At 43.2% G+C, this 27,087-nt stretch overlaps 1 protein-coding gene across 1 annotated transcript; it reads left to right on the top strand.

The window, feature by feature from the left end:
• Positions 1-535: 535 nt before the first annotated feature.
• On the top strand, positions 536-25,521 carry LOC141440013 (ral GTPase-activating protein subunit beta). Its single transcript, XM_074104471.1, has 26 exons — positions 536-579; positions 3,068-3,302; positions 3,754-3,914; positions 4,949-5,091; positions 5,786-5,906; positions 7,828-7,965; positions 10,310-10,405; positions 10,856-10,981; positions 11,463-11,540; positions 11,942-12,107; positions 13,277-13,486; positions 13,891-14,099; positions 15,255-15,332; positions 16,726-16,860; positions 17,630-17,851; positions 18,291-18,397; positions 18,645-18,810; positions 19,090-19,267; positions 21,095-21,224; positions 21,619-21,720; positions 22,461-22,660; positions 23,836-23,983; positions 24,320-24,447; positions 24,688-24,869; positions 24,943-25,029; positions 25,301-25,521. Exons 1-26 carry the CDS (start codon positions 570-572, stop codon positions 25,519-25,521), a joined length of 3,777 nt encoding a protein of 1,258 aa, XP_073960572.1. The 5' UTR covers positions 536-569.
• Positions 25,522-27,087: the final 1,566 nt, after the last annotated feature.

Raw genomic sequence — 27,087 nt, 5'->3', positions numbered from 1 at the left:
GAAGATTAAAAAAGAAATTGGCAGTGCTTGCTAGTGATTGAGACACCTACGAGCTTTAACGAGCGAACGTTGAATGTTCCTATTTAAATGGATAAATAAATAAGTTAAAGGAAATCAAAATCAAAGTTGGCCAGGCCTAAAAAGCCAGTCAGAAATGGATAGTGTGCACAATAAACAAACTTTTAACTTGCATCAAACGAGAAATCACCCCACATCCGATTTGTTAGAAAAATATATTGTAAATACTTGTGCATATTAACATGTTTTTCTAACTGCAGTTTTAACGCAATAAGTAATCATTTCAACGCCAAGAACCAAAAAAAGCATCGTTCTTATTTTAAGTAACAAATAAGCAAATTTTTCTGAAAGCTAAAGATATGGCTTTAGAAGCAGGCATATCGTCACTGCTTTGAAAAAAAATCTCCTATCTCAAATAAAAAAGTTATTTTTTTAAAGCAGTGACTATTTCCATTATTGGCGTTAAAAAGGTTAACACACGCAGGTTTGTTGGTTTTCTGTTTAACAAAGCACAATAACTTTTGTTTCAAGCACTCGCATTCATATATCAGATGGAGCTGGGTGAGTGACCGCTTTTACGCACGCTTATAAAATTGCGCATGGCACTGGCATCTTGAACTCATGCTAACAAAAAAAATACATAGGCTAAGAGTCCGGCTACACTTGCGCAAATTCCAATCCGCACAAGCAAGCATGGGCGTTAAGACGACAAAACATGACAAAACGGTATACCGCATGAATGGCTTTTGGACGCCATTCACAATTTTTGCACAAGCCGTTTGCACATGCAAGCCGCTACGTGTAGCTGGGCCCTAAGCATGGCGTAGCGTGAATATTGGTAGACAATTTGGAGCAAAAAATACTAACTTAAAGGGGCAAGTGGAGGAAGGGGAATGCTGAAAATTTAGCGGGGCCGTGTCACTGATCTTAGGCTGCGTTTCCACCAAAGTGCGATGTGCGAGGAACGCGAGGATGCGTTGCGGCGGATGTGTTTGTCATGAACCAATAGAAACACTTCGTTTAAGTCCTCGCTCAGAGCAGCTTCAGTGGAAACAGCTCAGCAGCGGAGTGACGTTTTTGTATATATAAAACGAGAGAAGGACTTGCGCGAGGAACGTGTTGCGAGGGATGTGTTGCGAGAGATGTGTTCCGAGGGATGGGTTGCGAGAGATGTGTTCCGAGGGATGTGTTGCGAGAGATGTGTTGCGAGAGATGTATTGCGAGAGATGTGTTGCGAGAGATGTGTTGTGAGAGATGTGTTCCGAGGGATGTGTTGCGAGGGATGTGTTGCGAGAGATGTGTTGCGAGGATGGGTGTGCGAGATGTGTTGTGCCGAGGGATGTGTTGCGAGAGATGTGTTCCGAGGGATGTGTTGCGAGAGATGTGTTCCGAGGGATGTGTTGTGAGAGATGTGTTCCGAGGGATGTGTTGTGAGAGATGTGTTCCGAGGGATGGGTTGCGAGAGATGTTTGTGTTCGAGGATGTATTCCGAGGGATGTGTTCCGAGGGATGTGTTGCGAGAGATGTGTTCCGAGGGATGTGTTGCGAGAGATGTGTTCCGAGGGATGTGTTGCGAGAGATGTGTTCCGAGGGATGTGTTCCGAGGGATGTGTTGCGAGAGATGTGTTCCGAGGGATGTATTCCGAGGGATGTGTTCCGAGGGATGTGTTGCGAGGGATGTGTTCCGAGGGATGTGTTCCGAGGGATGTGTTCCGAGGGATGTGTTGCGAGAGATGTGTTCCGAGGGATGTATTCCGAGGGATGTATTCCGAGGGATGTGTTCCGAGGGATGTGTTGCGAGAGATGTGTTGCGAGGGATGTATTCCGAGGGATGTGTTGCGAGAGATGTGTTGCGAGAGATGTGTTACGAGAGATGTGTTGCGAGGGATGTGTTGTGAGAGATGTGTTCCGAGGGATGGGTTGCGAGGGATGTGTTCCGAGGGATGTGTAGCGAGAGATGTGTTCCGAGGGATGTATTCCGAGGGATGTGTTCCGAGGGATGTGTTGCGAGAGATGTGTTACGAGAGATGTGTTGCGAGGGATGTGTTGTGAGAGATGTGTTCCGAGGGATGGGTTGCGAGGGATGTGTTCCGAGGGATGTGTAGCGAGAGATGTGTTGCGAGGGATGTGTTGCGAAGTATTCAGTCAGTAGTAGCGTCCTATGGCGTGCGCGCTCCGCCCCCGCTTCACCGCACCCCGCTCGCTTATTTGAAAAGTGCTCGCTATACGCCTTCAGCTACCTCGCTCATCTCTGGTGAAATGCAGCTTCAAGTTCTGGGCGTGTTTCTCAAAGCTTACGGAGCTTCGGAAGCTCATCTCGGTCAGCAACGAATGAAGAAATTGTAACAATAATGTAGGGGGATGTAATGCATGTGGTGATTTGGGTAGACTTACTGTTTTCCAACGAGAGCCTCTTGATGCTTCATATCTGGATTTGCATGTTTTCACATTTGTGAATTTAGCGGCAGCAAATAATAGCTTGTGTACACTGTTGTTACAACGGGGATATGTAAATAGCTGTGTAATGTACGAGTACTTATATAGCGATATGTAACTAATTTGACTTTTGCATGGATATACATACAAGGTATCAACAAAACCCGGAATATTATACCCTGTAGAAAATTTTTCACTGAAAAAACTTTCATTCGAGATGACATTACGTGTTTGTCATGTTGCAGTTTAATCATCCGCTAAATGTACTGTAACTCTATTGATTGAGTTAAATATACCGTAACTGAATACATAAAAAAAAGTAGAAAAGATAAGCTAGACCTGATAATCGAATCTGGCTCCTCTTCATCCTGTGCTTTAGCATATAAAATAACGTTATAAGAGTATTCGGTTAAACTTACGCAACCATTGACTAAAATATTCCCGATAAATTTTATGATACTTTGTATGAAAAGCTTGTTGTCATAAATGCAGCTCTTGTACAATAAACCGCTCTAACAGAAGCTACAGCATATACCTCATAGTGCTTAAAACATACGCGCTTATACACATCGTCATACGCTTACCTCGCTTGCTATACAACGCGACATTTCAGGCGGGGATCTCATCAGCAAGCAGGCCGTTTTGTGTCACCGGGTGCTCCGTCTGGCGCGAACGGTGGCTGGCGCCGCGGACCTGGGCGCTAGCGAGTGGCGGTCGTTGCTCCTCCTACTTCTTTCTGCCGCCCGGGCCCTACTGTCTCCTCCGGCCCCGCACCACCCCGCCGCGGACCAGCTCTGCCGGCGGGTTCTGGCGGTGCTGCTCGAAGTGTGGCTCTTGGCGTGTCACAGGTGAGCTCCTGTCGTTTATGTGATCCTGGTATTTTGTGCGGTCCTGCCCTAATTGTACCCTTCATTAACCAGCTCTGCCGGCAAGTGGCGGTACTGCTCGAAGTGTGCCTCTTGGCGAGTCATAGGTGCGTTCTTGTTGTTTATGTGTTCCTGGTACTTTGCGATTTGGAACATGAGAGCAATAGTCTGATATCATGTTTTTTTTTTACTATAACACAAAACTGAGAAGTTCGGTTGATTCTTAAAAATTATGCTACACTTGGCAGATTTCGTGGGTGCACTATGTATAACACAAACATAAATACCTACAGAACAGAACAGATGGATCGAATAGGTACTTCGAAGAGAACATTTAATTCTAAACCCGTTCTACTGATTTAGCGTGCAAGAGGAACGTACACACAGACAGATTATGTTACAAACTCGCTAATTTATAATATTATAATTCCAGATGCTTCCCATCCCCGCCGCTGTGGCGTACATTGCGCGAGCAGTGCATCCGTTGGCGGCACCGCGCGCCGCTCACCGAGCAATGGACGCGTGTGTCGCTCTGCCTCACCGCGCGTCTTCTGACACACATGTATGGGCCGCAGTTCCCTGCCATGCCTATCAGTAAGTGAACTGTCTGTCTCCTGCTCTTTAGCTTATATTAGTTTAGGGTTGCCATATGAAATAACCTCCTCCTTTTTTGAAGTCGGTTAAAAATGAAAAGTCCTGACAAAAATCCTGCCACCATCCTAAAAGTCCTGACATTTCTTGAACAGAGATTTGACATAGGTTAGAGGTCGTGCCGGCGCGGCGCTGCTTTCCGCGGACTCACAGCAAAACAAGATGGCTCAGCCTCTTCCCGGCTGTAGAAATAATTTTGAAACTTTGTACCTCTCAAATAATATAATATTATTAATTTTATTGATTAGTTACTAGTAAATTAATCATTTCACTCATAAAAAACGGTGTAATGAATGTACCATGAATTTTTTTTTCAATGAGGTAGTTCTAAAAATCCGAACACTTCGCATGTCCGGCCGCAATCCTGACAATGGGTCAAAAAACCTGACGTATGGCAACCCTATATGCATTCCACTGCTAGACGCTGGTCTTCTCTCCGAAATGCGAAATTTAAATACATTCCGAAAAACTTAGGACCTTCGATCCTTTTTCTTGAGAGACCTTAGGTTGACACGAGGCTACCACGGCGTGTTCCTCTACTATACGTTAAAATCGATGGCTCGAATGGTTCGCCCGCAACGCTATTAAGTTGAATTCTTTGTTGATACATAGTTACTTGCAACGTACGTTCTGCATAATCACATAATAAACAGCCTCACAATGTCAAAATTAGAATTCAAGAAAATGTTACTTAAATTCGATAAAGTTGCAGTTATGAACAATTATTTCGTTAAATTCAAACACACTTAAAGAACAGCACTAGGGTTCGTTTATAGAACTATGGTTAATAAATAAATACAGATGTTACTCTAATACCTACAACAAAAAAACAAAAAGGCTATCCTCAACATGTTCATCAAAGATGGCTTTGAAGACTTCGAAATTGATTTGAAGATAATAAATATTTCAAGGAATGGAAGAACTTCATCCAAGTATATGAGTATCCCACTCACAAATACTCTCCTCTTTCCCTTCAGGCGAGGAAGACACCAATCTGGTCCCCCCAGACATGTCGGCTGAGGCGGTCATGCAGTCCTGGTACCGCATCCTGCACACGATCGGGAACCCAGTGGACTTGTGCCGCCCGCACGTCATCAGCCAGACACCAGACTTTCTGCAGGTAAGCTTCCATGACGCAGCTTCAAGTACCCTGCTTAAGGCATTGCATTTATGACACTACTACTTGCCGTGCAGATCTTACTCGCGATATTAAAGACAGTCGCACTACAAGCAGGGTCCCGCATGCGGTGTTAGAGCACTTCGGAGCAATCATGTTGTCCTGGTGTGCCAAGCAAATGGGCAGAAGTTTGTCCTTGTAAGAGAGAGAGAGAGACAAAGAGAGACATTTATTTACTTACACATATTCGATACACATAAAAATACATTACATGGAAAGAATCAAAATAACATCGAATAGTATAGCGCAGAGGAAAGAAGCAATCAGTTATGAACCGACAAATAGTGAGTTAGAAGTCAAAAATAGTGGCAGTTACAGCACTGCTTCTAGGCTGATGATGGTGACAAAAATCAGGAACGTTCTCAAATTATGTTTAGGAAAAGGTAAAAAGTTTATAGTATAATTTTCCCGTGTATCGATCAGATCGCACGCACGAGGCGAAAGCGAAAGCAGTAATCGTGCAATCTACTACTCGTAGTGCTCCGTGTCATGTCCACCCGTATACGTATGTAAACGTTACAATGAAAATCTTAAATATTTTGTTCCTGTGTCACGAACCGCCCTACTCCCCTTCGCTCTAAATGTGGGCGTAACTTTATGGCTGGCCCCTTATCTGTATAATAATCGGTTGTACCAGTACTCCATAACGGCGGAGGAGGGCGCGCGCGACCCGTCGGCGCACCCGTGCCTGGCGGCGCTGCCGGCCATCTTCCACAACGCAATGCGTGGGCTCGCCGCGCATGTCGACGCCTTTCTCGGTACGTAGGTACAACTGCTACAGAAGGCTACGTACGTACCTTGTGGCGGTTTGAGCGCGCTGTCTCTTTCTCAAGCCATACTTTGAAGAGGGACGGCTAAAAGCGCGGTTAACCGTATAGTGCGTGCGTAGCAAGTATTGTACGAGATGTTTCAAAATTAATCTGAGATATTTCTATAGATATCGGGATTTTTATTCAAACTATATTATACATTTACAGGGGCATATAATCAGACTAACTCAATGACAGAATATTCCAGATCATTTTAAAACTTTTTGTACCTATAATAAAACAACAAATTAATATTTGTTGAAGTCGCAACAAAATGGCTAAACCCTTTGCGAGCTCGGTGGAAATTCATAAATGGAGTAAAATCAGAGTGTATATTTCTTTTGCACTGGGGGTCTACTGTCTCTCTTACTTTTCTATTAAATGCTATTAGCGTGAGTACAGCACGATACAAAGTTCGAATTTCTATCACAAACCTCTTTCTGTACCGAAAATTAATAGGGTACTAGACACCATTAATTATTAATTCCAAAACGCAACACTAATATAATAAACGCTCATTTTTTTTTGCTGCTTTGTACAAAATATATGGCGGAATCACGACTTTGTCAAAAAATGTGTCAATGAGGGTTTTAACGGAGGCGAAATATCGCTAGATGGCGTTAGTATCGTAAGGTCCGTTTGCGATTGGCTCATTTAGTTATTTAACCAATCACGAGCAAACGACAAACGTCAAACGGACCTCACGATACTAACGCCATCTAGCGATATTTCGCCTCCGTTAAAACCCTCATTGATTGATGGTGTCAAATTCTCTATCAAAAATAATCATAAATTATTTCAAGCTAAAAAATTTATAGAGATCTTGCCACTGGATTTCTTCTTTACTGGGTGATTACTTGATGTCTCGCACATAAAAAGCAGATGGCCTAACAAATAGTAGGTAGTGTCAATGTCAAATTGTACTTCGGCTTTCTATGCACGAATTGGCGGGCGATGGTTTGCCAGGATGCCAGACCAAAGACAAGAATAGACGAATGATAGAAGTAACGACATAAATCTGTTTGACTTGCTCTAACTCGTCTTGGTTACAATAAGTTAGAAGAAGTAAGGTTTATTATGTAAGCTGATTTAGAGAAGAGTTGTTAATGTTATAGATTGTCTTTAGTAATTTAACCAGGTCATTTCATAGAGTAACACAACAAGAAATTTGAAATGTTAAAAAGAAAAAATAAAAAGTAAAGTGTTGTGTTAAATACTGAATGAAATATAAAAATTTGTATGATGGATGGGTAATGGTAGCACATTATAGATACCTTAGTGACAAGGTCGATAATCGTATTGCACGTGTTGACAGTCTTTAGAATTTGGTTTTTTTTTTTATCATATCATCTATTCTTTGGTCCGGTATCATACAACTTCAGTAAGACATGAGTTTGATAAAAGTTTTTGATTTAGAGTTTTGTTTTTCTTTATTCGATAACTCAAAGAATGGTTTTGCTGTTCAAACGCTATTGCGCACAAAAATCTGTTAATTTGCGGGAAGCACTGAAAAGAAGGATTTGGACTGTTTATCTTTTTTTCAATAGCAATTTCGAAGGATTGCTTCTTGACTTTTTTATTTGAATAGAAGACTTAAGCGAAGAATAGAGAGAGAAGCAACTCACGCAAGGTATATATTTGTCTTTTCATGGAGGTTTCTTTCTCCCATGCTTTACTTTGCTTTAATTCCAACTTTAAAGCCAAGAATTTCTTGCTACTTTTGAGAGTTTGGGCGTGTCTATTTCTCTATTTCATCAGTTTTCTATTTATATGGAAAAATCGTAATCTACTACTACTTCATGTCACCCTAGTACCTAGTTTTCCGTGCACGTAGCAGGGTATGGTACAGCTAGCGAGCGTTGGGCTTTAGGGCGCGGTTCGGAGCGGTGGTGGGAGGCGGGCGTCAGCGGGGCGGGGCCCGCAGAGGAGGGGGACACGCCCCCCGCGCACCGCCGCCTCGCCAAGTCCTTCAGCGTCGCCGGGAAAGCCAGGGATAAGAACGAGAAAGGTATATCTTGCACTCTATGGCCGAAATAAATACTCTTCGACGAGACGGCTATATCCTAAATGGGGAATATGCATGGAACACACATTTTCCCTTAAATTACTTAACGTGATACAACACTGGAATTGAAAACGAAATACTTATAGATAGATCATTAATATCTCGTTAAAAAATAAGGAAATTTCGAGCGCTGAAGTTTGCGTTCCGACTCTTGAATTGAATTTGAAATATTCATATCTTCGTTTTTTTTAGGATATTTAAAAAAATCCACATCTCGGTTTGTCAAAAAATAAAGAAATATTTGAACAAACAAAAAACGCTTGCATATTCCCTATTTAGACCTACAGTAAGAATCGTACAAGTTGCATTATTTGAAAATATAAGGGCAACACTGAGGCACTTGTCCCACCGCCGACGATGAGCGAGAAGCGAGTAGAGCGAGTAACTAGAAACGAGTGGGTGAGCAGCGAGAAGCGGGTGTAGTTTTGTCGCTGGCTGTAAGCGAGTGTTCGAGTGCGACGGGCGATTACTCGCTCCACTCGACTCGCTCGAGCGGGGCGGCCGCCAAGCTGACATCGCTGATCGAGTATTATAGCTCAGCGAGTTTTATAGCTCTTGTCGCTGCGACAAAAGATGTAAGAGCGAGTTCTCGCCGACAGTGTAAACAGCCAGCGATCAACTATTAATATATGTGTCTCTTTTACTCACACAGGATTTTATATCTTTTGTTCGTTTTTTGAGCGAGAAAATAGTCGATAGCCAATAGTTTCCTCGCTGGCGGTGAGGCAAGTGCCTAAAGGCCAAGTAAAGTACAGCCATATACAAAAAAGTTGCATTACATTACGCAGTCGTAAAGCAAACGAGTTTGAAGTGGTCAATCTAGCGCCGCAATGTAATTTAACTTGGACGATTCTTCTAGCAGGCTTATGGACAAAAGTACTACAAAGGCACGGCGATGTCCTTGACTCTCTGATGCTAGCACTTCACCTGGCGTATTCCCGAAATATTATCATGAGCGAGAGACCCTCTCTATCGCTTCTAGCGTGAGTGACTGGAATGCCAATAGAGTAACCAACGCAACGCTAAATGCAGTGCTAGCTTTAGAGTTTTCAAGGTATTTGTGAGACGTTAAACATATGGCCACTCACCTACTACACTACCTTTATTTCTGTTTTTTACTTTATTTTATTGTGTGGTGTGTGTTTTGGGTTCTTTGTACATTTTGGAAGCACTTCTAGTACTTACATTTATTTCATAGACATCCCGTTCACTGTGTAATTTGTTTAACATTATTATTACTCTTCATACAAAATATTGTTGTTGTTTAATCGGTAAGGTCCTGTTTCACAACTTTCTTTTAAGTTCCTTTTTTATGCGACAGATATCTCTCTGTCTCTGTCTGTCTCGGCTCTGTTTAATCGAAGACGACATTATAAATATCTGTCACATAAGATAACAGATACTTAACAGGGGGTAGATATAGTTAACCAACTGTCATGGACCTGCTGTACTTTATTCAAGTTAACGAACTAGTACTTATATTGAAACGGATTAATCTATTGTCAAGAAGACATTAATATCAAAGGAGTATTATAAAGTTAATGATTATATCATGGACAGGGATATTTGGAAATAATTCCGATCCGCATTAGCGATCCCTTCAAATAGCGAACCTACTGTGTTAAAAATAAAGTTGTGTTAAATACTTGTGATGTATACATATCATTTAGTAATATTGTAAATCTGTTTAAAAAATATATATATACCTCGTTGAGTTTCTTGCCGGATTCTTCTCAGCAGAGGTTTTTCCGAACCGGTGGTAGATTTTTTTTGACATTCATAAGTGCTTGTTATAGCCTAATTTGAATAAAGATATTTTGACTTTGACTTTGACTTTGAACGCAGCTGCACCTGATTGGTTAGATAACGCTCGAGCTGCTGATTGGTACATGTGGTGTGTATTATCGCATCTCGGCTTATATACACGTCCTACTGTAAGACACATGCCTCCTCTCAGAATTAGTTAGTAGCTTAGTTCTGACGCGGGACCAGTGCGAATCGGAAACTTGACACGCACCAATAAATTTCTTCTCAGGATATTTTCATTCACCGTAAAGCTCTTGGTAAAAATTCTAAAATCTCATAGGTGCATGCCTGGGTCGAACACTCGACCCTTAGCTTGAAAGGGCAAGTCCAACCACTAAGCTACTACGACTTTAGCGACGTCCTTCTAACCAGCTCGTTAACTTGAATAGAGTATCAAATGAAATCAATTACGGTTATACAGGCCTCATATCTATATCTATAGCAATTATGTGCCCCTGGTAGAACTAATTCGTATGCGCAGGCACGCCGCGCTCTTCCCTGATCGGGCTGACGGGCGGCGGCAGCCGGCCGGCTAGCGTGGCGCCAACCACGCCGCCCAACTCCATCACCTCGCAAGGTATGTGAGCCTAGTACCTCGACAAAACTTCAATCAGTGTAGTCGTACGTCGTACATGCAAGAAATGGGCTTTGAAGCATTGTTATTTTGTCAGAATGCTTCTTCAGTCAGCCTCGATAACCCACTAAGACAGCGTAGGGGAAGGTCGCTTTAAGAGATTATTAATCGGCAATCGACATAGAGTGGTTAACACCTAAGTTCACGATCTGTATTAAATTTTTGTTTACGTTATTATTCTCTAGAATACTTCACTATAATCTGTAGCAATTCTCAGCAATATTAAAGTTTATTGAACTTTGAACACTTTTTGAACTTGAAACTACTCACTCATATTTAGTGAAATGAACCCGGAAAACTCGCATTTTAAATCGAGTTTAGCCCGACATGTTTCGGACTATTCCGTGGCCCTTCTTCTGGGAGCACTCGCCATTGAATAATTAAATCTTGCAGTGTGTGACTCCGAGAAGCCGCCGCTGACGCCGCTCCGTCCGAAGGTGAACTCCATCTTCCATTTGTTCGGCGAGTGGCTTTTTGAGGCCGCGCTGATCGGCACCGTTCCGACTTACAACAACCAGCGTAAGTCTATCACAACCTAATCACAACTATAATGAATATTACTTTTTTAGGATTCCGTAGCTCTACAAGGAGCTTCTTATGTAGTTTCGTCATTTCCATTTGTCTGTCTGTCTCTCTCTATGTCCATTTATCCATTCGCGGCTTAGCTTGTAGACTATTAGTACAGTTGAGGTCAAAGATATCTTTACACTTTATAGCTACCTTGTCACTATATGCCAATTTTAAATAAAAGTTTAAATATGAAGTAACAGCGACTAGGTAGTAAAGAGTAAAGATATCTTTGACTTCGACTGTACGCTAGAAAATAGTAGTTTCGCATGTGTATAATGTTTTTTACGTTACCCTATACAGCCTCCCCCCCCCCCGTATGAGGAGAAGATGATTTTTTTCTCATCTAAATCCATAATCACCCACTAAAAAGTACAGTTAGCAATAAGCTTATTGTATTAAAATTATTAATTTTGTAATAATTATTTGTCAGCGCGTGCCGAGGGCACGCCGCCGCCGCCGTCGCTGTCCGATGCGACGAGCAAACTCAATATGGCGGCGTACCAGCCAGGTAAGACAAAAAACTACAGTGTGTGAAGTGACTCTGAGATATTATCGTATGTGGCCTAGACAAAGGTGCTCTAAAATTGATCCAGAATGTCAATCGTTTTGTAATGAATGTTCTGAAAACGGTCGTTTTTTCCTCATTTTAACTCAATTACTGACGTAAAAAAAACAAGTAGTTGACTATTTAAGTTCTGCCTATAATCAAAAATATCAATAAACATATTCCAAATATAGTAACTATTCGTATATCCAATTAATAACCCTCCTACGGGTAAAAATCAACGAAAATGGGCTAAATATGAGTTCTTGCGTTCGTGCGTGCGTGCGTGCTTGTGTGCGTGTGTGTAAGGGCGCGCTGCTATGTATGTGTGTAAGGGCGCGCTGCTATGTGTGTGTGTGTGTCAGGTCGCGCGGAGGCGCTGGGCGCGCTGTGCCGCGTGCTGTGCGCGGCGCCGGGGCGCGAGGCGGTGGCTGCTCAGTACCTGGCGCGCTGCTACGCGGCCATTCACCGCGGGCTGAGGGACCCCGCCACGGCGCCCGCCGTCGTGCTCAACGCGCCCGACATATTCCGGTGAGCATCCTCGCGTCTTTGCGACGTCATCTGGTAATGAGGGCTATCGCGAATGAATTCGCCGCTAGAGGCGCTAGTGTAGCGTGAGGTCTCCGAAATGTCAAATCTCATAGTTTTTGGGTGAGCTACGCGGGTTTATTTATAATTAGGAAATTTTTGTGAATATTTTGCATTACCTGAAATTAATTATGGCAATTATGCGTTACGGGGCAATAAATGTCTGTGTTTTGAGACAGTTCTGTCTTTCGGTAACTTTTGTCCTCCCTTTTTTTCCAAAACAAAACGGGACTACGCAACACTGTGGTTGCTGGATATTTTTATGGTACGGTTTGAAGGTGTTTTAAATATGATTTTAATCTAAACTTTGTTTTAACGCCCGTAATAACAGACTCTGAAAGCCACACTTAAAAACCTCACTCAGCAGGGCGCCATCTAGTGAGACAAAAAACGATAGCCCTCATTGTGGAAACTGTGGAATCTTCATTAAATTTTTTTGCTCATATTACAGGCAACACCCTGTATGATATGTTTTTAGTTCATAACAAACACAAAAACAAGGTTTAACATAAGGCTGGCCAAACCCAGGCCCGCAAGCCACAAATTGGCCCGTCAAGCCATTTCAATTTGCCCTCCAAAATAAGCGTTTCTATTGGTTAATGACAAACACATTCCCCGCAACGTATCCTCGCACGTCTCTGGTGGAAACCTACAGATTTTTCTAAAACATGACATGAAATATTGACGTTGTGTTACAAATAATAGGCTGAGAAGTATCGCGCTGCAGGCGCTGTGACTCGCCTGCCTGCGCGCGGTCACTCTACCGGCCTGCAAAGAGATTTCATACAACCTTGCAGGCCGCTGGCCGGCAATGCGACCATCTTTTGTTTCATTCAACGCGTGCTCTGCGACACGGCGCACGCCCACACCCAGCACCACCGCCTGCAGCCGCCGCGCCAGCAGCGAGCTCGACACACGCACACACAACAGGGCGACCAGACTAGTGTCCCGCCAGCTTGATTTCTTGTTTTTTTATTTTATTTCATGTCATGTTTGAGAAAAGCATTATACAAGCCTCGGCCGGAACGTGGGGTTGCCGGCCTCTACAGTAATGTACTATTGCCCACCTTAAAAATTGCCAGCCTTGGTTTAAGTATGACGTGTTTGTATAGTCTGGACCTGGACGGCGTCCTGGTCCTGGTCCCGGACTTCATCTCGGCGCTGGAGCGCGTGCTGGCGGACCGCGAGCCGCCGCTGGAGTGCGCCGGCGCGGACAAGCGCGAGCTGCGCAAGGCGGCCATCTCCGCGCTGCTCTCGCTCGTGGCCTTCCCTTACCACTACCGGGACCTGCCCGTGCCAGAGTTCCCCGGCTGCAACGAGTAGTGAGTAAAGTTTGCGTCATACCCATACCATGCTCCTCGCGCTGCCGCGATGTCGATGTTTTTACAGTTCCGTACCACAAAGGGTCAAAACGGGACTCTTTTACTACGACTCCACTGGCCGTCTGTCTGTTTGTCACCAGGCTGTACCTCATGAACCGTGATAGCTAGACAGTTGAAATTTTCACAGATACCTACCGCACTGTTACCGCTTACAAATGCGAAAAAGTGAATGGGGCTCCCATACAACAAACGTGATTTTTTGCCATTATAATTTATAATATAGTGTCTAATATTGTATAGATAATGATGGTGGTGAGTGCGAATAGAATAACTAATATTCCTACACAGCGAAATACGCAGGACATGCTCCATGATTGTTTTTGATTGTGATCTCACTGTTCCAGCGCGGGCATGACGATTGGCGAATATGCTCGTGGCAAAATTTCTCTAATCTGCGTGACTGCGGTACAAGTCGAGACTTCTGATGCGCTGGCCGTGCCTCTACTTAGCGCCCTGTACTTATGTGTCAGGCATAACGCCTTCGCAGCCCCCGGCGGGAGGGCCCATAGCGCGCCGCCCGGCTCCACCATGTCCCATAGTACGGACTATAAAGGTAAACGCTTTGAGTTCATGCTCTCCTGGTACTTGATTTGGAGTTTATATGCTAGTTCAGTTCAGAGCTCTGTTCTCACTTTTGCAAAATAATGACGCGCTCAGATACGCCAGTTAAAGTGTACAGTCAAGGGCAAAGATATACATGGCCAAAATTGCAAAAATATGTATACCGACTTTATGCATTTAACATTAAGGCCGTGTATACATATTTTTGCAACTTTGGCCGTGTCGATATCTTTGCCCTTGACTGTACATATATTTTTTTAATTTTCAACAAATACAAAGAACTTGTTTCAGTGGATGAGCCAGTAGATTAGTTAGTTTTTGAGTTTGAATTATTAAGAATTTTCTACAATATAATTATTTTATATGAAGTTGTCATAATTTTTAAATTTGTACAATTTCATTACACATGCACCTTTTATGTTGCTCCAAAAACAGTTTATCGCATCGCAGCGACAAGTCATACATTTTTTTTATACCCAATAGCGCTACACACCGTCCACCTGTTATTTTAAATAAACTTACTTTTTAATTAATTTGAACATATTCAAACATTGATCATACAAAAGCCATTTATTTTTTGTATGTTTCCATCTATGTAAATAAATATTTTACTTGACCTGTACAGTATGACTAAAGAGAGTACAAATTAAACGCGTGTTCCCCTTTCTATACAACTGTCTGATTTTAACGAAAACTAGTTTATTATTGCAACAGTTTTGCGTTAAGTGTTAGTCCCATTTTTATCAGTTTTCTCTTGTCGATCTGTAAAAATGCAATTGCACTTTATTATTGTTTGCGGTCTAGGGGCCGAGCTCTCAATAGGCCAAGTAGGCTTGGGCCTCGAACAGCAAAACTTGGTGATATATTTTTACACGCCCTCTGTGAACTCACACGTCGACATTTAAAAACTAGGAACAGATTAACCTGTACAGTCAACGTCATAAATAAGTGATCACTTTTGTACTTTGTCATTTTAACGTCATATTTGAAAAGCCATACGATATTGTGTAACGACTGAAAGCGACAAGGTACAGAAGTGATAATTTATTTATGACGTTGACTGTAATCTTAACATGGATGGAAACATAAAGGTATTTATAATGAGTCGTGTTGTGTTGGTACCACTGTGCTGTGTGATGTCCGCTAGCGCGCTCGGACGGCGGCGGCGCAGAGCCGGCGCTCGACGACCTAGTCGCCGACCTAGACCCGACATCGCCGCTTTTTGGTAATCACATTATTATTTGCATGCCCATGGTTTTCGTGTCTCACACACTTTGAGCGGGAACCCACTACGACTTATGCACATAACGTAGGTACATGTACTATAAAGTGTGTGTGTGACTGTACATTTATGGAACAAAACACATACTAGACAAATAAGCTACCTATCTGGGCATTTTGCGACCTAATCATTATGCCATGTGGTCAAATAAAAATCTAGGCATTTTGCGACCTAGTCATTATGCCATGTGGGCAAATAAAGATCTGGGCATTTTGCGACCTAGTCATTATGCAATGTGGTCAAATAAAGATCTGGGCATTTTGCGACCTAGTCATTATGCGATGTGGTCAATCAACCTATGTAGTCATTTTGCGACCTGGACAACCTGAGATCAACCCCGTGCGTTGTCATGCACCGCAATAGAATTGCGTGCAATATTAACTTGTTTAAAACTTGCCCGCATTTTCGCCTCCTTGGAAAAAATCTCTATCTAACTATACTCGTAGACTTCTTTTCCTTGTCTACATCACAAGGGGAACCTCTATGAAAAATTTAAGATTTCTAGTTGATTTGGGCTGGACGTTGAATGAGTTATACTTTTTCTTTTAAAATATTAAGATGGTAAAACTAAGTGGAAAGCCGCTCCAAGTGTGTTGGGACTCTAATATTGTAGTCGGTATTTAATTATGCAATCGGTTTTCATATTTATTTAACTCTTTATAATATATATGATGTATGAATATAATATTTTGTATTGTATCAAGGCAAATAAATGGTTAGAATTTGAATACCGACTACTCTATGAGCGCTATGTAAGAAAATAAAATCAACATCTTTTGAGTTTTTTCCTTACAAAGTGTTCTTTTTGTTTTATGTTGTTATCATGATAGCTTGCTTTTTATTCTCATACATAAGTTTGAGTTTGCGCTCATTAATTTCATAAAAAAAACACTAATTCATTATATTTGACTCTACGGGTTTTAATTCGCCGATGAATTTCCTTCTTTTTGATTGCGTATGTGTTAGATTTGTGGAACAATTGTTAGATTTTTTGGATGTGGAATTAATTTCGATCTAGAAATTATTATGTGTCAAGTAATAATCTTTTAAATTAAATATGTGTGATTTGTGTTATTAGGGTAAATTATATCTAAGTTAGAAACTATCAGTTGGATTGAGTCTCGTGTTTTCAAAAACACCTACGTATTTTATACTATACCAACAGCTTGTACAGTCACCAGCACCAATATCTGACACAACAAGCGTGATACGACTATATTTCTAGGGCCGGAGACGTGTCAGATATTTTTGCAGGCTCCGCTGTGGCAGATATTAATGCTGGTGACTGTACTTAAAAAATGCGTAGGGCTATAAATAACAAGTGTGAGTACACTAGGCGCGGCGCTGGTGGTCCGCGCGACGTACCTCGTGTGTCACCGGCTCATCTCGTCGTGGAAGGGCGACCTCCAAGTGTCCCTGGCTGCCTTGGAACTGCTCTCTGGACTCGCGAAGCTGCACTCTGCTAAGCCAGGTAAATAAGAACAAAGACATTCCCGATGACATTTACCATCTCTTTCTACCTTCGTCCTATACCATGTGATAGAAAGAAGTGGTGAAAACGATTGTGATTCCAAATGTGTTCAACAATAACGCTGAATGTGCTAAGGAGGACCGCGAGATCTTTTGCTGCCGTGTGCATTTCTTTCTTACTAACTTAGTTGGATAGAGATAGACTGAGCAACAATTTAAAGTTTTAGACGGCTTCCACATCCGCGCTCGCTTCGTTCGCTTTATAATGACAAACTAAAACTGGATTGCTCCATCTTGCTATTGTTTGACGGATTAGTACTTGTTATCGTTTCTTGCTTGTCCCTAGGGGCATTACTTTTTAATCCAACTATGTATTTGAAAAGACACGTAAGAAGTGTAGCGACAAACTTATTGCGGTTGACAAATGTTTCCAAACATTGGTCGATGTTCAAAGTGCATCGCGTCAAAGGCGCGATTACATCTTCAATCAAAAATTCCGATGATAAATCTTTACAGAAGTATTCAGTCGAACTAGCCCAACCACGTGCTGATTATATTCCGGAAAATTTTATATGTAATATAACACATTGTATTTTATGATAGTAAAAAAAGACTGACCACTTTTTTCATATTTCTTTACATTAAAATGACATTTCTCTTGTATTTCCATGCAAACTAGGTTTTGTAATCGGTGAGTTCGCAAACTGTCTTATTAACTATTTATGCCTTATTGTTATATTAGTCTATTTCACTATACGTATTTTTAACAGAGGCCATAGAACGCAAGCGCGCCGTTCGTTGGATCTGCGACTACATCAGCATTCAGTGCAGCCGACCGCCTCAGGCGCATTCCCGGGACCTCCACTCGTGCGTCGTCGCCGCCTACTCCTGCCTCGCCTCGTGGCTCTGCCCAGCCTTGCTGGCTGACCCGGACTGTCTGGCTGCGCTCATGGAGGTTGTTGAACTGGGGATATCCGGGACCAAGAGTCAAGGTAAGCGCTTTGAAAGAAGAGTAGAGAGCTCTCTGGAGTTATGTGTGCCTGGTACCTCGTTCGAAAACTAGCTGTTTCAACGTGTTTGTGTTGTTCAAATTGTGAGTGAAAGAGTAGTGAGTTATTTTTCAATTCATGTAGATTTATTGGGTGGCGTCAAATGCGTGACTCAAAGATAGATATACAAATTTGACGTCAAGATACTTGAACTTGGTCATCCAAGTCCAAATCCAAGATGACCCTATCATAGCACAGCCGCTGCCTCTAACTCATTTGGCTCCCATTTATTGTCGTATGGTCAAGCAATCTCCTACAGATTTCTAGCAGCCTGGTATCCACCTCTTTTACAAATGAATTAAACACTCGATGCTGTTCGCATCCAGTTGGAAGTTGTTATGAGTGAAATAACTCACTAAATTGCCTGCACAATTTGTTCCAGGTAAACCTGGTGAACCCCCAAAGATGAAAGACGAGAAGGAACTGAAGCCAGTGTCTATGAGAGTGCGCGACGCGGCCGAATCTCTTCTGATGCTTATTTTAGAACAGGTACATTTTTATGACCCTTCATCTATCTTGCATAAAATTTACCCTGGTATAAGCAAACCTGCATTTAGTGTACTACAAACGTTACCCCAAGGAAATATTTAGAAATCGTTTTTGTTGTTAAAATTATGTTTTATGGAATAACAACTGTAACGTTGGAGGGCCACTGTAACATGGCCGAAATGACGCGGTAATTTTACTCCATAATTTGCATTTAGTTGACAGGAAAGTGTACTTAACGTGTTCTCAGGTTGGTTCAGAGCCGGGCGGCGCGGGCTGGTGCCGGCTGGACGAGCGCTGGCTCGCGGCGCTGGGGCACGGCCGGCTGCGGCATTATGTGGCCGACGGGAACATACTGCTGTCGCTGCTGGAGGAGCCGCTCGCTAACAGCCAGGAGCCGCAGCCCACGCTGATCGGTGAGCCTCCTGCAGCTCATGTGGCCTTGGTACATTTAAGTAACACGGCCGGATAGTGCGCTTCGCTTGCAAATAGCCAGGCAGGAAGCAGCAGCTTTTTGCAAGTTATGCGGTTAACGGTGTTGTCTATCTTTTAAATCTACCTACCCGAAGTATAATGTTTAAACTCCCGCGATTTTCACTCATAACTCATATTATTATCCTCGGCCACCGCAATATGGTCGAAGCGTGCGGAGATAATTAATGCATACGTGTGAAAATTACAATATTGTTATGCAGTGATAATCCGTTGCGGCTGGGGCCGTTTCGCGTGGTCGATGAGCAACCGGGGCGCACCGCGCTCGGGCGCCCGCGGCGGCGGCGCGGCGTGCGCGCGCCCCGTCGATATGTTGGAGCCGCCGCCGCGCCCCCCGCCCGTCTGCCGCCCGCTGCCGCCTGCGCCGCCGCCCTGTGCCGTGTAAGAGCGCATGCATGGTGCACACCTTTATTATGCCCTGGTAGCCGCGTGTTTCTCTACAACCGCGGCACCGGACTTTATTATCTGCAGTCATCTCATCCATCATCATCCAATCGTTAATATACGAGTACTCCCTTTTTTGGCATAATGTCGTATCGCATAGTATCGTTTTGCATAATTATTATATTGCCGAAACTCGTATCACATAATCTTGTTTGGGCTTAGACCTAGAAGGCACCTTATGTGATGTGAATAAGGGCGTAAATTAAATTCTGTATGGGGTCACAGTTCTAACCTAACCTACTTTGCTATTTCCAGCGTGTTTCTTTGTGTGGTCACCACAGCTCTAATGTGACTTTCTTTTGTTTCTCCGTATTGCGATCATCTCTTTATTTGTAATTATATTATATGACTTTCTGCTTTTTGCGGCGCATTCTTCTCAATGATGGTCTTTCGAAAAATGACGTGTAAAAGTGCGATTTACTGAATTCATTTGAATTTGAATTAATTTGAAATTAGGCGAAATAACTCTTATGCTACTTATTTTATGCCAAGTAACTGTTTTGTTATAAAAGTTTGTAATACGTGTTATGCTAAGTGAGTTTCTGGCAAACAAGCAGATAAAGGGTACCTACCTGTTAATCTTGCATCTACCGTTGCACGTGTTCTGCGCCTTTATAAATGCTTGGTAACTCTTAACGTAATCGACGCAACTCATATACGCCTGCCAGTGTTGGCGTCATCATATGAATCGTTCTCTCTAGCCTTATATGTATATGACTAGCGACCCGCCCCGGCTTCGCACGGGCAAAGTAAAAAATCGGCCAAGTGCGAGTCGGACTCTCGTACGAAGGGTTCCGTACCTATAAATAAAACATTAGACATTAGCATAAAACGGCAAAAAAAAACACGTTTGTTGTATGGGAACATTTATTTTCTTCTGTTTTTAGTATTAGTATTTGTTGTTATAGCGGCAATAGAAATACATCATCTGTGAAAGTTTCAACTGTCTAGCTATCACGATTCATGAGATACTGCCTAGTGACAGACAGACAGACGGACGGACAGTGGAGTCTTAGTAATAGGGTTCCGTTTTTATTACCCTTTGGGCACAGAACTCTAAAAAGGTCTCTGATCAAATCAAGGGTACTTCACACACATTTTTCAGCTCAATTTCCCTAAAACTACACCCAACACGCACGAAGCCGGGGCGCGTCAACGTAGAGTAAACGCATTTTTTGGTTAGATTGATATTTTTAATTTCGTAATATCTTTTGAATGGAATGTCCGATTTGAATAATTCAAAAAGTAATCTACAGATATTGAGTCTTGAATAAAAAAAAATTGGATAAGGATTAATACAAAGGTATGGATAACAAGGTCTGATTTTAGTCGTCATTTCTGTCAACTTTTAAAATGTAAAAAAGTAGTTATAGTGAAATAACTACAATAGTTGAACTAAGGTATCGCAAAGTTTTTTGTAGATCTTGATGTATTCTTTAATATCGTAAATAATTTTTTGTTCTATAATCAATAGTTTCTACAGCGCATGCGATGAATGATGTTTTATGGCAACTTTTTTTACACTTTGAGTTACATTATTGTAGTTTTAGTACGGAACCCTATTTTTTTCTGTTAATAAATATAACCTATTGCACTAATTTAGCATTTCAATAGTGAAGGAATTTTTAAAATCGGCCCAGTAGTTTTTGATTTAATTCATAACAAACATCCAAAAATCCAAAGCTTTCCTCTTTATAATATTATAGTATAGATATCCTGGAGATGGCTATGATGTTCTAGCTCTCATTTGACTTCTCTGTCCAGTGATAGTGCATTCCCGAGCTTGGAGGCCGTGCTACGACAGTTGAACGACCCGGAGGCGCCTGCATTGTTCAAACTGTTGGAACAACAGGCCGCGTTGGAGAAACGCGTCCAAGAGAGCGAGAACAATGCGGTAACTATAGTTTAGTTAATTCAACTGTTGGTGTATTTGTTGAGAAGATTGTAGAAGACATTTGTCCACCAAGTCGAAGCCCCGGGCACAATAAGCTAATACAATACAGCATATTTTTTGCGGTATTCCTTTAATCGGTGTACGAAGGTAATTTTTTCCCATTTACCACACTAACTAACTTGGGTTGGTGCATAATGTTGCAGCACACATGGAAAAATGAAAATTCCTAGCTCAATTTAGGCTACGTGCGGCTAAGCGCACTGTTTTAGCGTGCCGTCCCTCTTCAAAATATCGCTTGAGAAAAGGATGGCGCGCGAAACCCATGGTTAGCCGCATAGTGCGTGCGTAGCCTTAAACTTTTCCATTTAAAAAGCATAAAAGGATTTGTATTCAGGTGCCAGAGGAGTGCATCCCGCCGGAGCCGGTGACCGAGTTCCAGACAGCGCGTTTGTTCTTGTCCCACTTCGGCTATCTCAACATCGGCGGCGATCGAAAGGTAACCATTCGGCCATTTTGTATCTAGCCACTCGTTTTAAGCTTCTTTCAGGAACTTGTTTTTCGGGTTTCCATACATATTTTTAATCATGCAAACAAATTAACTAAGGGCCGAAAAGATTTCGTATGGAGACCGCGGCTTGGCAAGCGTAGCGTAGGTTGGTCAAGATGGAGACAGGCCGCATCCAACCGAAACAACTAGATGTCTATGGGGCAGGCCTATGTTCAACAGTGGACGGTCTACGGCTTATGTAGTGATGATGATTATCACTCCTTTAAATTTGGAAGCCGCAGCGTATTTTTAGGGTTCCGTGCCAAAAGGGTGCCAACGGAACCCTATTACTGAGACTCCGCTGTCTGTCTGTCTGTCCGTCTGTCACAGGGCTCTATCTCTTGAGTCATAATAGTTAGAAACTTTAAGTTTTCTTATATTATGTATTACTTTGGCCGCTATAACAACAAATTCCAAAAACAGAATAAAATAAATATGGGAAAAGAAGTATGGGAGCCCCTACAACAATCGTTATTATGTATATTAATAACGGTAACAGGTATTTTTTTAATTCTTTTAAATATAATTAGGGGCTGTTTCACCATCCATTGATTAGCGTTAACCGACGGTTAAAAGTGATGCCGTCTCCGTCTATTCGAACAAAACAAATAGAGACGGCATCACAACTAACCGCCAGTTAACACTAATCAATGGATGGTGAAACAGCCCCTTATTAGTGTGTATTATAGGGGGGTGCGCCGCGGCTGGTGGCGCTGGAGTCGTCAGCGGCGGGCTTCTCGGCGGCGCTGCGGCGCGTGGACGCGTGCGGGGCGCGCGCGCCGCTGACGGCGCACGTGTTCCTGGCGCGCGCCGGCCAGCGCGCCGCGCGCGACATCCTCGCCAACGCGCACCGCCCGCCGCCGCCCGCTTTCGCGCGCATGCTGCGCGGGTAACACACGACCACGACCCTACCAACTTGACACTAATAGATTCCGTATCGTATTGTTGACATGGTAGAAAGGAAAGAGAGGAAGACAAAGAAAGGAGGAAGGCAGAAAGATAGAAAAGAATTAAGGAAGGACGAAAGAAAGAAATAAATAAACAAAAATCGGTCAAGTGCGAGTGCGAGCGACTCGCGCGTGAAGGGTTCCGCACTTCTGTACAATGTTTTAAAAACAATAGTTCAGTAATATTTTTTTGTAAAAATTCTAATACAAACTTTTTTGCTGGCGGTACTTTTTGCCTCTGGTTACCAAAGTAGGTAGTCGTCAAGACGAATCAAATGAGACCAAAAGCGATGCGGTCGTGTCGTTTTATTACAGAGTTCCTATGGCCAACATCTAACTTCATCATCAGATCAGCTCTACGTCATAATAATATTGCATTGTCATCGGATTTATACATGCATGCAAAATTTCAGCTCAATCGGTTGAAGATATCCACTTAAAATTTAAGTTGAAATATTTAATATTTTATTTCATCATCATCATCATCATCCCAGCCTATATACGTCCCGTTATCTATTTTATTTAAATTATTTAATTTTACCTGAACAAACATAATAAGTTACATTACATTACAAGTTAATAAAAACATATCACCAAAATGTAAGCACTAGGTGCAAGTATTTTGAATAAAGAACAATTTTAAATTCTCATCCTCTTTGGCTGTCGCCCTGTTGGAGGCTGAATAGCGCTTTAGACTCTTGCCATACTGTAGTGGACGGACGGTCCACTATTCTGAAGATTTCCTGACTAATTTCCTCGGGTGGCTATATGAACGTCTTGGGTAAAATGGCTCGTTTTATGCTCTTGTTGTACAATCTACTATTATTTTTGTTATTGGGTTAATTAACTTCATAGTGTAGCTTGTCATGGTAACGTCTCCTGAGCTACTTATTAAATGATTTTATGGGGTACATATCCACTAAAAGCATGGCTCATCTCCTAAGCGTAGAAGTATACATTGCAAACATTTTTCTAACAAAGTCATTTTTCTATCACTTATGTGATGTCTCCTGAGTCACGGGCCAGAATAACAACATTAAAAAGTTGATTGACCTTAATTACCTTTATTTTTGTACCAGGATCTCATAAGAGTTCATAAGTGTTCGTGTATCCCCAGGCTTGGCAAACCGGTGCGCGTTCGCGGGCACCCGGGCTGGACGGGCCACGTGGCTACGAGCTACGACGCGGAGCCCGAGTACGCGCCCGCCCCCGCGCCGCCGCCCGTTGCGCCCACCACGCCCTCCATCTACGACGGCAGAGAACAGGTTACTGGTTTATGCTCTCCTGGTACATTGCTCACAGGTCTCTATCTCTTTTGCCATCTCTATTTAACAGAGGGGTGACAATCTGGCACATAAAACACCTGTAACTTATCGAGGAGTGGTGAAACAGGCCCTAGACTAGAATGGTGTTAAGAAGAAACTGCTCAAGGCCTACTCTTGAGCTGTGTAGGTAACATAAAGTTAGACTTCTTCGACTTTTAAGCGACCTGATGCTTCTTTTACCACCGAAGTATATGTATAACGTATGGTACGACTGGTACGAGTGCTACAGAACAACTTAAAAAAAAAACCTGACTGATGTTCTTTACTTTTTTACAGGTTCTTTATTGGTCGGACGCGAGTAATGAGATAGCTTTTGTGGTGCCTTCCGGCTACGAAGTCGAAGAGGATGACAAACAAAGCGATATTGTGAAGAATGACACCGACGGAAGCTGCCTGTCTACCAGGTAAGCATAATTTATCAAGATTACGTCTGATGAAGGTTGCTTTTGAGATTGATTGATTGATCTGGTGTTCAGGGGCCTTGCTATCGCATTTGGAATCACTATGGCATTTACCATTTCTTTCTATGGAACGGAATAAAATCGGGGTAGAAAGAGATAATAAATTTTAATGCAACCGAGAGCGGTCGGGTGTCAAGTAAGTCCCAGTTTTGTCATTAATTATATTTTCATCTGGTGTACCAGGAGCTCAGAAAAAGCAGCAGGTTCGTGCTGGGACGTGTCTAGCAACAGTTCTGGCGCACCGTCGTATGAACGGAGCATCAGCGAATCTGATAAGGGCGAGCGCGGACGTTCCAGTCTCAACGAGAAAGTGCGCGCTTTGTCGCTAGATCTGGACAAGCAACCAGGCGCGCAGGGACTCACAGGTATTGTAGTCTACATTGTACCATATAATTGCCAAGAATTTAGTGTTTTTACAATGTTTTAATATGTTTGCAGGGAGTGGGAGACGCAATCGTGATTTCACGACTAAAATTCTCATATTCTGGTTGGAAGATTTTGAGGATCATCTGAACCTACCGATAGGTAAGTCTCTCTGGCGGCGCTGATTTCAGTCTGAATTAGCGTTATTTACATAATATTTTCTTGTTTGCTAAAAAGTATTTGTTTCGGGCCATTCCAACTATATGGCGGTTTGGGTGCGAAAATTACTTAGCTTAAAGTACTCCTATTCGCCAGCAAAAAAATATTTTGGGTACATACAATTTTGTGAGATATCAGATACCCTAGGACTCACCAGGGTGCCATGCGCCTCTGGAGTAAAGACGGCCCTGACTGTATTTATTGTTGCGTCCAGACGATCTCCTGCGGTACTGCGAGACGGGCCAGCCGTGGCGGCGGCATGAGGTGGTGGTGTACAGCGTGGGCGCGCGCGCGTCGGGGCTCGTGCGCGTGGCGGCGGCGCGCGCGGGGGCGCGCTGTGCGCCGGCGCGCAACTGGCGCCCGCGCTGCTGCCCGCCTGCCTGCGCCGCGCCGCCGCGCATGCGCACCACGCACACCGCCACACCACCGATGTGAGTACACCGCGGCGGCCAAGCGCGGTGGCCCAATGCAACCAACAATCTGGAGTAAAGCTACGAATGTATGTCATGAAGCAATGCACACGAACACACGATTTATACAACCGCGGCGGCGCGGATAGTTGTGAGTCCATGATTGTTCGCGATGAGCGCGGCTGTGCGCGCGGCGCGCGCGGGGGCGCGCTGTGCGCCGGCGCGCAACTGGCGCCCGCGCTGCTGCCCGCCTGCCTGCGCCGCGCCGCCGCGCATGCGCACCACGCACACCGCCACACCACCGAGCTGTGAGTACACCGCGGCGGCCAGCGCGGTGGCCCCAACAACCAACTAAATCACATTTAAAAAAAACCTACGAATACTTATATCAAAATACATGAAAAACAACACAATCACACGAACACACGATTTATATCAAATTCGGTATACGGATAGTTTGAGTCCCTATGATTGTTCAGATGAAGCCAATGAGGCTATCGCGTACCTATGAATTCGCCGCTAGAGGCGCTAGTGTAGCGTGAGGGCTCCGAAATGTCAAATCTCATATTTTTGAGTGAGCTACGCGGTTTATTTATAATTAGAATAATTTTGTGAATATTTTGAATTACCTGAAATTAATTATGGCAATTATGCGGCAATGAAGGTCTGTGTTTTGAGACAGTTTTGTCTTTCGGAAACTTTTGTCCTCCATTTTTTCTGTTCAAAACGACTACGCAACACTGTGGTTGCTCGATATTGGATTGCATTCCTGGAATATTCGCAAGGGACGCGAGCGAATGTCACTGACTAGAAAATAAGCCGGCGCTCTATATCCGCCAGTGCTGGCAGCGAGCGTTTGCTTGTCTTAAAAAATTGTTCATACGAGGCCAACAACAAGCCAGCGCTGGCTGCCAATGAAACTGGCAGCCAACACCGGCTTCGCCAAACCCACTCTTTGTTCATTAGCATGATAATGTATCACGTGATGCTAACGCTCCGATGCTTGCCCCAGGCACCAGCCGCCCCACGTGCGGCGCCGCCAGCTGATCCAAGAGTTGGCGCAGCAGTACCGCCGCGACCTCAGCGACGCAGAACTCCTCGAGTCACTCTTCCAGCAGCCTTAGCGAGACTGCAACAATGGCCCAATTGCATAATAAACCACAAACTAATACAATAGTGAATAATGTTTTTCATCACACTTGCTCGTAAACAGTGTCGTAACATGCAGGCTACCTTGGTTGCAACCCCCCAAATAAAACCCTCGACCTTAATGTGCTTGTCATGATACCGTGGTCGGTAAATAAGTCATTGCCCGTACTTATTTTCATGTCATGAAGCCCAAGGTCGGTAAATAACTTTATTACTGCATGGCGTGTTGCAGCAATTTTTGAATAAATATTAGTTTTTCTTTTACAAATATACAGTTTTACTCGCAAATGTGATGAAAAACATTGTGTGTCGCACGGGCGGTACTAGAATTACGAACATCACCTCATTAAAGCCCTCAGTCTTCGACTTCGGGCTTCTAATAGACTCTCGTTCGTAATTCTTTATTTACCGCCCTTAAGACACACTGTACTATTACATCATA

Source organism: Choristoneura fumiferana, chromosome 21, assembly GCF_025370935.1.
Source record: "Choristoneura fumiferana chromosome 21, NRCan_CFum_1, whole genome shotgun sequence".
In the NCBI taxonomy this organism is placed as follows: domain Eukaryota; kingdom Metazoa; phylum Arthropoda; class Insecta; order Lepidoptera; family Tortricidae; genus Choristoneura; species Choristoneura fumiferana.
This window is presented reverse-complemented; position numbering and strand designations above follow the sequence as displayed.